This window comes from Prionailurus viverrinus, chromosome A1, assembly GCF_022837055.1.
Source record: "Prionailurus viverrinus isolate Anna chromosome A1, UM_Priviv_1.0, whole genome shotgun sequence".
Taxonomy (NCBI): Eukaryota; Metazoa; Chordata; class Mammalia; order Carnivora; family Felidae; genus Prionailurus; species Prionailurus viverrinus.
Window position 1 is genome coordinate 72622567 of NC_062561.1, and position 12612 is coordinate 72635178.

Sequence of the window (12612 nt, forward strand, 5' to 3'; positions counted from 1 at the left end):
TGAGCACCCGTGCCCGTTACCTGGGGAGTTGAATCCCTGAGGAGCATCTCGGGAAGAAGCAGGGGGAAGCAGCCTAATGCCACCATCAAATGACTGCTCCGAATATATCGCTTAAAGGGGTCAATGGCTTTTAAAACAGAGGTAGAGAGAGTAGAAACATAAATAACTTAAAAATAGAAAAAAATACCCTTCTTTTAAACATGAACTTGAAAGAAGGACTGATGCAGATTCAAGATAACTCTTTGACAGTGTATTTGGCACATACGCTGAAATAAGTATATTAATACCTGATTTTAGGAACTGTAAAATCTGAAGGAAGCTTTGAGATTTTCACCATTTGCGGTCTGTTTGGAAATTTTTCAAAGATTCGAAGTCGCAAAGGGAGCTTCTCTTTGGTGTCTGCATTGGCTTCACTTTGCTTTAACTAAAGAAAAAAATAGAAAGAAGACAAGGGGGAACTTGGCTTACTGCAAGTCACGGAGTACTTGAGTTTTCGAATCAAGGAAACGGTGAGTTGGTGCACGACGGACGGTAGATGGCAGCAGAGACCCATCAAGTGCGTTACTGTCTCCCGCCATCTACCGCTCTCTCCGTGCACAAACTTGAAAACAACCCGGAAAACAAACCCAAAACTAAACCAAAGCAAAAAACTAGCCCAGAAAAAAAAAAAAAAAAAAAAAAAAAAAACAATGAGAGGAAACACTTATTGTTATTTTATTCCCAAATATTCCCGTTAATACCAAACATCACTTTTTATTGTTTACTTCTTTATTATCACTAGCATATCCAATAACCTAACAATAAAATTTGTTTTATAAATATGTGTGCTACGGCAGAAAATCAAAAGAATACAAATAAATGAAACTCCTAAGTAGTAATAGTTGTAAAGAGGGAAAATGTCAAGAAAACGCATCATTTATTCTAGCAGATTAAAAAGAAAAGCTCAAACTGGAAACAACACATTTGGTACCTACAGGAAGTTCTCTAGTTAGTTGTAAGGATAGATGCTTGAGAATGATTATATTATATGCCATAAAATATCTTTGCAAGAAATGACAAGCAAATGGTATCTATCTATCTATCATCTCTCTATCTACAAGAGGGCTTTTATATTTCTTTTTTTTTTAATTTTTTTGTAACGTTTATTTATTTTTGAGACAGAGAGACACAGAGCATGAATGGGGGAGGGGCAGAGAGAGAGGGAGACACAGAATCAGAAGCAGGCTCCAGGCTCTGAGCCATCAGCCCAGAGCCCGACGCGGGGCTCGAACTCACGGCCCGCGAGATCGTGACCTGGGCCGAAGTCGGACGCTTAACCGACTGAGCCACCCAGGCGCCCCATGAGGGCTTTTATATTTCTACAAATTAGGTCTCAGGGAGACTGAGACTTGAGGTCACAAACTGGAACCAGTGCTGAGCTAAGGAGCCGTCCTAAGGATGGATTTGGCTAGGGGAACTCTGGCCTGAAAAATGAAGTAGTGTGCTTCCTCCCCTTCTCAGAACGCACTGTCTTCCCAATCCAAGGCTGACTTCTCTTGCCAACCTGCCTTACTTCTTCTTTTTTTTTTTTATGTTTTATTTATTTTTGAGAGCAAGAGAGACAGAGCATGAGTGGGGGAGGGGCAGAGAGAGAGGGAGACACAGAACGCGAAGCAGGCTCCAGGCTCCGAGCTGTCAACACAGAGCCCCACATGGGGTTTGAACTCAGGAAACGTGAGATCATGACCTGAGCCGAAGTCAGACGCTTAACCAACTGAACCACCCAGGTGCCCCCCCTTACTTCTTTTTACTACTGCCTCCTCTCAGACCTCTCTGTAGACTGGGATGAACCTCTCTATGTCCACCCGACTCGTCCCCCTCTCCAGCCTGCATCTCGGAACGCCGATCCTGTTCAGAGTCCATCAAATTCGGGCAGCTTCTCTGCTGGGCTTAGGGAAGCATGTTTCAAAAGCCATCAGCTTCTTCTCCCTTGCTGGGTGTGCTTTTACTTTATAATTACAACCTGTCTCCAGTCTGTGGAAAGATTAGCATGGGAGGCTGAGAACAGTTTTGTAAGTCAGAGAGGTGCCAACTCTTCCCTCCTCCCTGAGTGAGGGTATCCACACTGGCCAGAGAGAACATGGGTGCTGCATTTGGGGGAACATACAATTTCAATACAATACACGGTTGTCCAATCGGCTGTGAGCTCATCGTGAGGTTATATGTCTTATTTCTAGTTCAGAAAACGTGCCTCATTTCTCATAAACTTCAGAAACTATTCCTACATTTTTGTTGTATATAATATAAATATTTTGCCATAGCCATCTGTACATCTTAGTTAATTCTGGGGCCTGTCTGTGGTTTTTCTGACGGAGGTGGTGACCTCATTTAGAAAAGGGGCCACTGTTCATGGCTTTCCTCCCCTTCTACATGGAATGCAACACAGCATGCTCTCAACCATTTGATGGTTATGATGGTGACAGTGATGAAGAATTAGCTCTCAAAGGTGCAAAGCAAACATGGCTAGCATTTCCATGAGATGCAGGGAATTAGAAAAATGGCCCCACATGTAAACACAGAAATTCACGAGGAAGAGACTCGTTTTCCAAAAATTTATTGGGACAACTGGTATAAAAATATTTGTCAGTGGTAAGTAGAGCACACAGAGAAAGAAAAGGCAGTTAATATGTTAAGTCAGACCAGAGAGAAAGGCAATTATGTAGGGCCAAAGACAGGCCAAGAAGACAGAGCAGAAACAAGGTATTTAATGCATGTATTTGCTGACTCACTTATTTATATATCAATGCAGTCACTTATAAATCAAATCCCAGAGGCCAGGTTCCATGCAAAGTTCTAGGGATATAAAAATAACTAAGACACTGTATTTGCTCTCACGGAGCCCACATTATAACCGATAGATGGTTATATAAACAGATAATGACAAATATAATAGCTCTTCTAGCTGAGATCTAAACAAGGTGCCAAGAGCTCAAGGTGAGGAGCAAAGGGAGAAGCTTTAAAAAATGACGGTGCTACTTTTATTTCCAGAAACTTCTCCTAGTATTCTGGAGGCTGGGAGACCTAAATCAAGGTATCAGCAGCATCATGCTCTCTCTGAAAGCTCTAGGGAAGACTCCTTTCCTTGACTCAGCTTCTCAGCAATCCTGGTGTTCCTTGATCTGTAGCTACATTGCTCTGTTATCTTCCTGTGAAATTATAAGGCTTCTTCCCCATGTGTTTCTGTGTCTATCTGACTCTCCTTCTCTTTTCTTACAAAGACACCGGTCATTTAAATCAAGGCCCACCCTAACGCAGTATGATCTTAATTGATCATGTCTGTAAAAATCTAAGTTCCAAACAGGTCCCATTCTGAGGCTCCAGGTGGACATGAATTTTGGAGGGACACTATTAAACCCACTACATACAGTAGTTGAAATTCTCAACCACTGTTTCTCTTTCCGCTGAGCCTGTAAATTCTAGGATGACAAGGGTCCTCAGAGGACAAGGATGTTTGCAGGGGTTGGGTGTGTTTCCTTATTTCATGTTCCGGGGCTGCCACAATATTGACACAAAGTAACCGACACAAATATATGTTGAATGAATAATTATACAATCACCAGCAGAACTAATCTCTAGCAGATAACTTGGAAATAAAAAAAAGATTGTAGGTATATCCTTAAGGGTGGAGAGATAAGCAGAAAGTATCAATTTACTGATTGAAAAATTTGTTGGTGTAGAGTGTAAGTATCCCTAGATTCACAGAATAGAATAAAATTAGACTCTGTGGCATTCAACCTGAACTTACATCTACCATCGATGAGCCCATAGATGTTTAGAGTAAGTTTAGGTGTAAAATTAAAGAAAAAGTTTTAACATTTATTCGTTTTTGAGAGACAGAGAGAGACAGAGCACAAGTAGGGGAGGGGCAGAGAGAGAAGGAGACATGGAATCTGAAGCAGGCTCCAGGCTCTGAGCTGTCAGCACAGAGCCCAACTCGGGGCCAAAATTCATGGACCATGACATCATGACCTGAACCAAAGTCAGATGCCTAACCAACTGAGCCAACCAGGTGCCCCTAGACAAAAAATTGTATAATATTTAATTAAGTACCCTAGCCTATGATGTTTGGCAAATGTAGGGTACCAGTATTGAAAAATAGTCACCTTGCCTGCATGTTTTTAAAATGGAACACACCTCATTCTACTTAGTGTTAGAGTTATTTATACTTCCCCAAACTTGTAAACTCCTCAGGGGCAAGATTCTGTGTTTTTTTACTTAAAAAAATTTTTTTTAGAGAGTGAGAGATTGTGAGAGGGGAAGAGGGGGAGAGAGAGAGAGAGAGAGAGAGAGAGAGAGAGAGAGAGAGAGAAAGAGAGAGAAAGAGAAAGAGAGAAAGAGAATATCAAGCAGGATCTATGCTCATCATGGAGACCAGCTCGGTGCTCCATCCCACGACACGGGGATCATGGCCTGAGCCCAAATCCAGAGTCAGACACTCAACCAGCTGAGCCAACTAGGCACCCCAGATTCTGTTAAAAAATATTTTTAATGTTTATTTTCTTTTTGAAAGAGAGAGAGAGAGAGAGAGAGAGAGAGAGAGACAGAGCGTGAGTGGGGGAGAGGTAGGGAGAGAGGGAGACACAGAATTTGAAGCAGGCTCCAGGCTTAGCTGTCAGCACAGATCCCGATGTGGGGCTCAAACCCACAAACTGTGAGATCATGACCTGAGCCGAAGTTGGACGCTCACCCGACTGAGCCACCCAGGCACCTCATGTTTTTAATTTACTTCTATAGCACCTTGTAGAGAGTAGAAAAATAATAACTGCTTGTGAATAAATGAATTAGAATTTAGCATGAATTGATCGTGGAACCGTAAAACTACAAATGAGAAGCTCTTTCTGATGACTCAGAAGGTTCTTCAGGATCCTACCAATCCTCTTAAATGTCAGGCATCATGGCTCCACAGAAGGGCCAGTTAAGCCAGAGAAGGGTGGGTGGTTGCATGGGGGGCAGACATATCAGATCTCACCGCAGAGGCGCTGGACAGAATCTTCTACAAGCGGGGGAGGGGCCTCTTTCTGGACAGCACCTGCCACATGCTCTGTCTGCTGTTCACAGTTAAACAGCATCAACTACAGGTGAATATACACACATCCAGCAGCTCTGCACCTACCAGAAACATGTCCACATGCACACCACAGCCACGCTCACAAGCCCGCAGCCACGCTAAACCATAAGCTCCTCAAATGCCCATCAGCAGTTGAATGGAGAAGTAAATCGTGGTTTATTTATGCATTTGAGTCAATGAACTACTTCCAAGCACAAGGATTTGGGTGAATTTTACAAACTAACGTTGAATGAAGGAATCCCGACCAATGAAACAAGTACATCCTGAACGATCCCATTTATATAAAGTTAAAGAGCAGGTGACGCTACTCTATCTGGCTGAGCATCTGCTGAGTAGTTACCCCGGGATGGGGTGAAGCATCATGACTAAGAGGACATGTGGGGAGGGGCTTCTAAGGACAGCTGCTCTTGGTCTGGGTGCTGGGTGTGCTCGGTTTGGAAAAGTTCAGCAAAATCATCTAATCCTTACTCCACTGCTATTAATCTCCAAAACCTGGACCATTTCTCCTTCCTCAGTCCGTGATGTTGGTCAAGATACAAAATGAGGAAGAAATACAAGAGGACGATGGGACCAGCTTGCCTACCGAGGGGTGCAGGGTGGGATGAAGGTGAGGCAGCCAGAGCAAAGAGAAACACTGCATGGTACTTGGAAACCACAGTCAAGTTTCCTGACACACAATAAACCCTATTCTACCTTTTATCCAAATTCTTCCCCCTTCTTGCATTTAAGGACAGATTTCCCCAAGGTTAAACTTACTTTGATGCAAATGGGTGAGTAATATGGATTACACTGAAAATACGGGATGATAATAGAAGATCCTTATACTATACCACAAAAGCAGACCTTCTAACGTACAGTAATTGTAATTGTAAATGTTCGCTTGGAAATAATTTCAAAGATTATAACTCTTGGATGGAAGGAAGAGAATGCAGAATGCAGAGAACACAAGATTTCAGTCTTTATGTTGGAAAATCTAATGTAGGGGCACCTGGGTGGCTCAGTGGGTTAAGCGTCCGACTTTGGATCAGGTCATGTTCTCGTGGTTCGTGAGTTCGAGCCCCACGTCAGGCTCTGTGCTGACCGCTTGGAGCCTGGAGTCCGCTTCAGATTCTGTGTCTCCTTCACTCTCTGCCCCACCCCCACTTGCACTCTGTCTCTCTCTCTCTCAAAAAGAAATAAACATTAAAAAAAATTAAAGAAAAGAAAAATCTGATATAAAGAACAGTAACAAAGGAAAGAATTCATAATGGCTTCGACTGAGCATGACGTGTGGCTGTAACAAACAGATCAGATGATAGATTTGTAACAGACTCACATGGTTTTAAAAAAACACATTTGCAAAGAATAAATTAGAATAAAAGAGAAAGATTCAAACCTTGAGCTTTAAAGTATATAAATCATCGAAGCTCAGGGCTATTCTATGGCTCAGCATCTGTCTTGTGGAGATATCATTACACGTCGGGCGGCTGAAAGCCTTTTGCTTTCTGTGTGCTTCTCAAGAGACTTGGGTGTAATCGCTCTGCATGACACATACCCTGTTCTGCCTCATCGCTTACATCTTCTGTATTCCAGCCTGTGCTTTCTTCTGTTAAAATATTCAAACATTATTCAGTTTCGGTTCCTTTCTAAATGCTGTGACAAATAACTGAATTGAAGGATTATGTTAAATAAAAATTTTTGTAATTTTTGGTGTGATTTTTCTAAAAGAAAACAACTTAAAAAGTATTCAGACTTGGGAACGATTCTCATTTTAAAATCTAGTTCATGCTAGTTTGAAAAATGCGCACAGACCTGTAGGTCAGTGTAGCTGAGGAGTATTTTTCTGGCAGTTCAGTATGTGAAAAACGGCCACATTATGCTCAATCTGGAGAAGGAAGTTTGTCTACGTTATCTGAGTAAATTAAGGCCGAGTTCTCTTTTCTTCTTTAGACAATGGGTTTGGCTGGTTTTCCTAGATCTATACATGACGCAGCAATTCAGAAGTGAGACTCTTCCTAAAGCATAAACTGTTATTTTTCAAGCAAGTTTCTCTTGCTATTTTGCATCTGTGATTTTTACAACCCAAACTGCACGGCTTCTGGGTTAAAACAGATGGGATATCTGGAGTAATGATCAAACATGTTGGTCTCTGTTAATATCTCTGTGTCCCAGTGTTACTATAAAACCTTGATATAAAATATAAAGAATATCCTTCACTAGGCTGTTGAGTCCAATAAGGAGTTTCTTAGAAGGGAGAATATTTTCTTTCTTTCTTTCTTTTTTTTTTTTTTTTTTTGCCCTGGGCAATGGGCTTTCAGCCACATGATTGAATATAAAACAGCACTACCGTATGCTTTTAAAAATGCTTCCCTTAAAAAGTGTTTAAGTCACCTACTCTCCTCCGTTTTACAAAAAATCTGGAATACATCCAGAACTTCCAAGGTCAAATTGGGGTTTTATTGATACAAACCGGAGGGGCTCTATTTCTTGGCTTCTGGGCCATAAATGAGACATTTTAATATGACAGCTGGCACCTCCAAATGTTCAAAGTAGTTTTATAACATCAGTTGATTCATGGCACTTGGTGTTTCCTTTCCTACATCTCTCAACAGACTCTGAGGGGTTCCTTATTCCTCCTTACAGCATGGCCCTGAAGAAAATGGGGAGCCGAGGTGTGTTCTCGGAGGAGCTGGTGCACTGGGGAGTTAAGTGGCTTCTGCACTTCCTGGTTTGGGAGGCCCAGCAGAGCACTTCGGAAGCACTCTGACATTTATATCGTCTTGTGCCATCCCTTGGATGTACACAGCACTGAACCTAAGATCGTACCGGCTTTAAGTGTCCTTCAGAAGGTGACTTTGTGAAGCAGTGTGAAAAACAGTTGCAACAAGGCGAGGCTAGCAGAAAATGCTAACAAGTTAGTAAGATGAAAATAAAAAAAAAAACTATTCAAAACTAGAATGCTGAATTATGTCGAATGGGTAAGTTTTCCTCATATGATTGTCCCCTGAAATGCCATGAATGGAATTAATGATTTCTTTGAGACAGAAGTAACGAACAGTTTGCTTTCCCATGTTTTCTCTTCTAGGTCCCAAACACCTCTATTTTACATTCTATTTCTCTTGTGTTATTCAAGCGAGACGCAGTTGTTTCCATTAGGAAACTTACTGAGTCATAGAAACATGTTCATTATGATAAAAAATGCGTTTTTTTGCTCCACTTCAGATGAAATTATATTAGAATTCTATGTAAACTAGATAGTTGATTCTTGTTAAGAGATGAATATTCAGTAAGTAATAGGATAAAGCCCACAACAAAGGGAATTCAGAATATATATATATATATATATCTCCACACGTATATATATTACACTCACATAATTGTCCTCCCTGGTTTGATTTAGAAAACACAGGAGGGGGCGCCTGAGTGGCTCGGTCGGTTAAGCGCCCGAGTTCAGCTCAGGTCACGATCTCGCGGTCCGTGAGTTCGAGCCCCGCGTCGGGCTCTGGGCTGATGGCTCAGAGCCTGGAGCCTGTTTCTGATTCTGTGTCTCCTTCTCTCTCTGCCCCTCCCCCGTTCATGCTCTGTCTCTCTCTGTCCCAAAAATAAATAAAAAAAGTTGAAAAAAAAATTAAAAAAAAAAAAAAAGAAAACACAGGAGAAAACACAGTCTAAGTAAAAACAGTAAAAAAAAAAAGTAAGAAGATGTGGATTTAAAATTTTGTTCGGTTTTATAATCCCTTAAGCACTTTGGATTTCAATGTTCTCAAATGAAAAATGAGGATCTTCCCTCCTTTATATAAATGCCAGATATATAAGTGAGATAGCATATTGTCTGTAATTTGAATTACTCAAGGGAAATGTGCTATAAAAACCAAAGCTATCACTATGCCACAGTAACTGCTAGTTCTGCCTGAAAATGCTCTCATCTCAGCGAGTGGGGATAAATTCTGAGGACGCTCACATGCTGTGCTGTCCAAACCCTCCCCTCCATCCACGCTCCAACTTCTGCCCCTTTGATTGACTGATTTTCTCAAGACCCTTGATTTTAAAAATGAAAATGAAAAGAGTGGTGAACATTTCTCCTGATCCGATTCCTTTCCCTTTTCAAACTTCCTTCTCCAAAGTGTCGTCTATACTTGCTATACATGCGGCTTACCTGCACTAACTTCCTCGCATCTTCCACCCTCGCTGTCTCAGGTCTCTCCCCAGCACCTCAGGGCTGCTCTTAGCAGCCACCAACATTTCCCATGCTGCTGAAGCCAGCAGCCACTCAGGCATCCTGGTTTTACCTCACTGCCTCTACTAACCCACCTGCCCCCCAACTGGGTTTCCATCTTTGTCTTGCCCCTTGAAGCCCATTTTTATTTATAGAACACCTGAAAAAGAAACACCATTGTGTTCCTGGTCTTTAAAGTAATTCAAGGATGTTCATTTGTATATAGAAGAAATTAGAATCTTCTAAGATGGCATAAACGACCCTTCGGTGCCTTGCACCTTATATTCCAATGATAGTGGTTTGTGGGTCCTTCCCACAGTCTTACTTCATGTATTTGTGCCTCTGAACATACTCCCTACTGCCGCCCCCTCCCCCCCCCCCCATCGCTTGCAACACACTTTCCTTCTACACTCAGTTAACTCCCTCAAAAATCATCTCCTCTAGGAAGATTTCTTAGAATAACAATAATTGGTAAGTTGAAGTAGTAAACATGAGTGCTAGACTCTATGCTGAACACTTGGCATTGCTAATATTACTTAATCCGGTTTAGCCCATGAGGTAGCTCCATGCTCTAGCATGTTACAGATGAGGAAACTGAGGTCACAAGAGCTTAAGTCAGCCATCCAAGGTCACACGGCTGGAAGTCATAGTACTGGCATGTGAAATCTTTCTGATTCCACAGCTTGAGCTCCTAAACACTGTTTTATATTGCCTCATTGAAACAACATTTTCAAGCAGTAGATGGGTTTTTACTTCTGCAATTTTGTACCTGCTATTTCTTTAACATGGAACGTCTTCTCCTATTTTGCTAACAACATTCCGGGTCATCGTTTCTAGATACATCTTCCCCACCTGCCTGCAATCCGAGTTAGATATATGTTCTCCTATGTTCCTTCTTCAACCTTAGTGCTCAGGTCTTTATGCCATAACTTCCTAATTATGTGTATCTTCCCCCCACTAAGATGACACATTTTAAATTAAGTGTGGGACTCTTAGTGCCCCATGGCCTCATACCATACGTTTACATTCACAGGACAAAGATAACACAATGATGATGAGATGGAGAATAAAACAGGCAGACTCAATGTGGTCTCATAAACAGGTGAAGTGACCCCTTTGTGGTATTTGTCAGCATTTTGTTATCCTTTTCTTAGGTTTTTTACAATGTGGAAGCAGCTATATTAACCAGCACAAACAAGTCTCCCGGTTTCAGAATGAGTTATTTTACTGATTAAAGATGAAGAGAAATGACAAGTCTCATCAGATTTTCTATTAGAAACAAAACCATAAAAAGCATTTGGCTCCTGATGACATGTATGCTCTCAACTTCTTAAGATCAGAAAAGCATAATGAACTATAAATTCTATACAACGTATTCATGGTATAAAGCTTCGCAGATGTACGTGTCTTTGAACAAGGCCACATAGCAGCCAATTTATATGTTGTGTTATTGGACTTTACCATAGGAAATTCTTATCCCATTTTTAAAAAAACAACACTTTATTTTGAAATCATTTTAAACTTACATAAGAATTGCAAAGATAGTACAGAGAGTTCCTGTATGCCCTTGACCCAGCTTTTTCTTATGTTAGCATCTTACATAACCATAGAACATCTATCAAAACTAAGAAATTAACCTTGGTCGAAATACTTTTAACTAAAGCACAGACACTGTTTTTTTAAAAAAAAATTTTTTTTTAACGTTTATTTGTTTTTGAGACCGAGAGAGACAGAGCATGAACGGGGGAGGGTCAGAGAAAGAGAGCGACACAGAATCTGAAACAAGCTCCAGGCTCTGAGCTGTCAGCACAGAGCCCGACGCGGGGCTTGAACTCACTGACCGTGAGATCATGACCTGAGCCGAAGTCGGCCGCTTAACTGACTGAGCCACCCAGGCGCCCCAGACACTGGTTTTTGTATCAGTGTCTTTTTCTGTTTCAAGATCCAGTCCAGGTGCCACACTGTATTTCGTTATCATGTCTTTTTAGGCTCCTCTAGAGCGTGTGACAGTTTCTCGTACCTTCCTTGTTTTTAAAAGACCTTGGCAGTTTTAAGGCATACTGGGCAGGTAACTTGCAGAATGGCCCTCAGTATGGGGTTGTCCAATGCTTTCTCAGGATTTGGCTGACGTTGTGGATTTGGGGGGGAGAGTATTATGGAGACGCGAGGCTTATCTCATCATATCAGGGGGAACATGACACCAATGTGCCTTCATGTTGGTGACGGCGACTGTCATTACTGGGGTAAGGTGTCTTCCAGGTTTCTGTAACTGTAACGTTACAGTCTCTGTTTCCTTACACTACCAGGTATAAGTAAATCACCAATTCCTGCCCATAGTTAAGAAGAGAAGACTTAGGCTTCACCTCCAAGGAGGGGGAAGTATCAAAGAATTTGCAGACATATATTAAAAACCATCAGAATAATTAAAAAAAAAGTTTTGAAGGAAGAAACTTTGAGGTCACGTAAATATCTATTTCTCCTTAGAGCCTCATATTGATTTTAGCACGCAGCAGTAGGTCCTGCTTATAAATATAATGTTCTAATGGCGATTTTCTATTTCCCTCATTTATTATTCTATTATTTCTATTTCTCTATATTGCCTCTATATTCACTCGGGATTATTCTGTAAGGAACAGTTGTCACTTCTCCACTTTTAAATTCGATAATTTATGTGTAAGTATGGCTTTTTGGCTGTTTATTTTATTCTTTGGGTTATAATCTAAGACCCTTATTATTTATTTGATTGCTCAATTTGTCATCGGGGGCTCTTTCAGGTGGCTTCTTACTCTTCCAGTATACCCTTTTCTTTTTCTTTTCTTCTCCTTTCTTTTTAAAAAGTACTTCCTTACTTTCTGGGCTCCACAAAATACTTAAGTCTTATCTTCTATTTCCCCCGACTCAGCTTGAGAATCAGCCGTTCCTCCAAAGAGCGCTGATTTGCTTTACTGGAGAATGGTATTTAGAAATGAAAATCTTAGGGGCGCCTGGGTGGCTGGCTCAATCAGTTGAGCGTCTGACTTCAACTCAGGTCATGATCTCCCCATCCGCGAGTTCGAGCCCTACATCAGGCTCTGTGCTGACAGCTCAGAACCTGGAGCCTGCTTTGAATCCTGTGTCTCCCTCTCTCTCTGCCCCTCCCCTGTGCATGCTCTGTCTCTCTCACTCTAAAAAATAAATAAACACTAAAAAATTAAAAGAAATGAAAATCTTAGCACCAGGTTTGCTTGTTGTTATTGACAGGTCACTGCTTCTAGGCTCACTCAGAGGAAATAATGTATGTATATAAAACAATGTATATATGCGTACCTAT

The 12612-nt window shown here is 41.3% G+C and overlaps 1 protein-coding gene across 3 annotated transcripts in view; it reads right to left on the minus strand.

The window, feature by feature from the left end:
• NALCN (sodium leak channel, non-selective) overlaps positions 1-12612 on the minus strand; it is a 300348-nt gene that overhangs the window by 88687 nt on the left and 199049 nt on the right. For all 3 annotated transcript variants that reach the window (XM_047871039.1, XM_047871030.1, XM_047871050.1), the window contains exon 15: positions 288-424. In XM_047871039.1, the coding sequence (XP_047726995.1) occupies positions 288-424 (137 nt within the window). The remainder of the gene's footprint in view (positions 1-287; positions 425-12612) is intronic.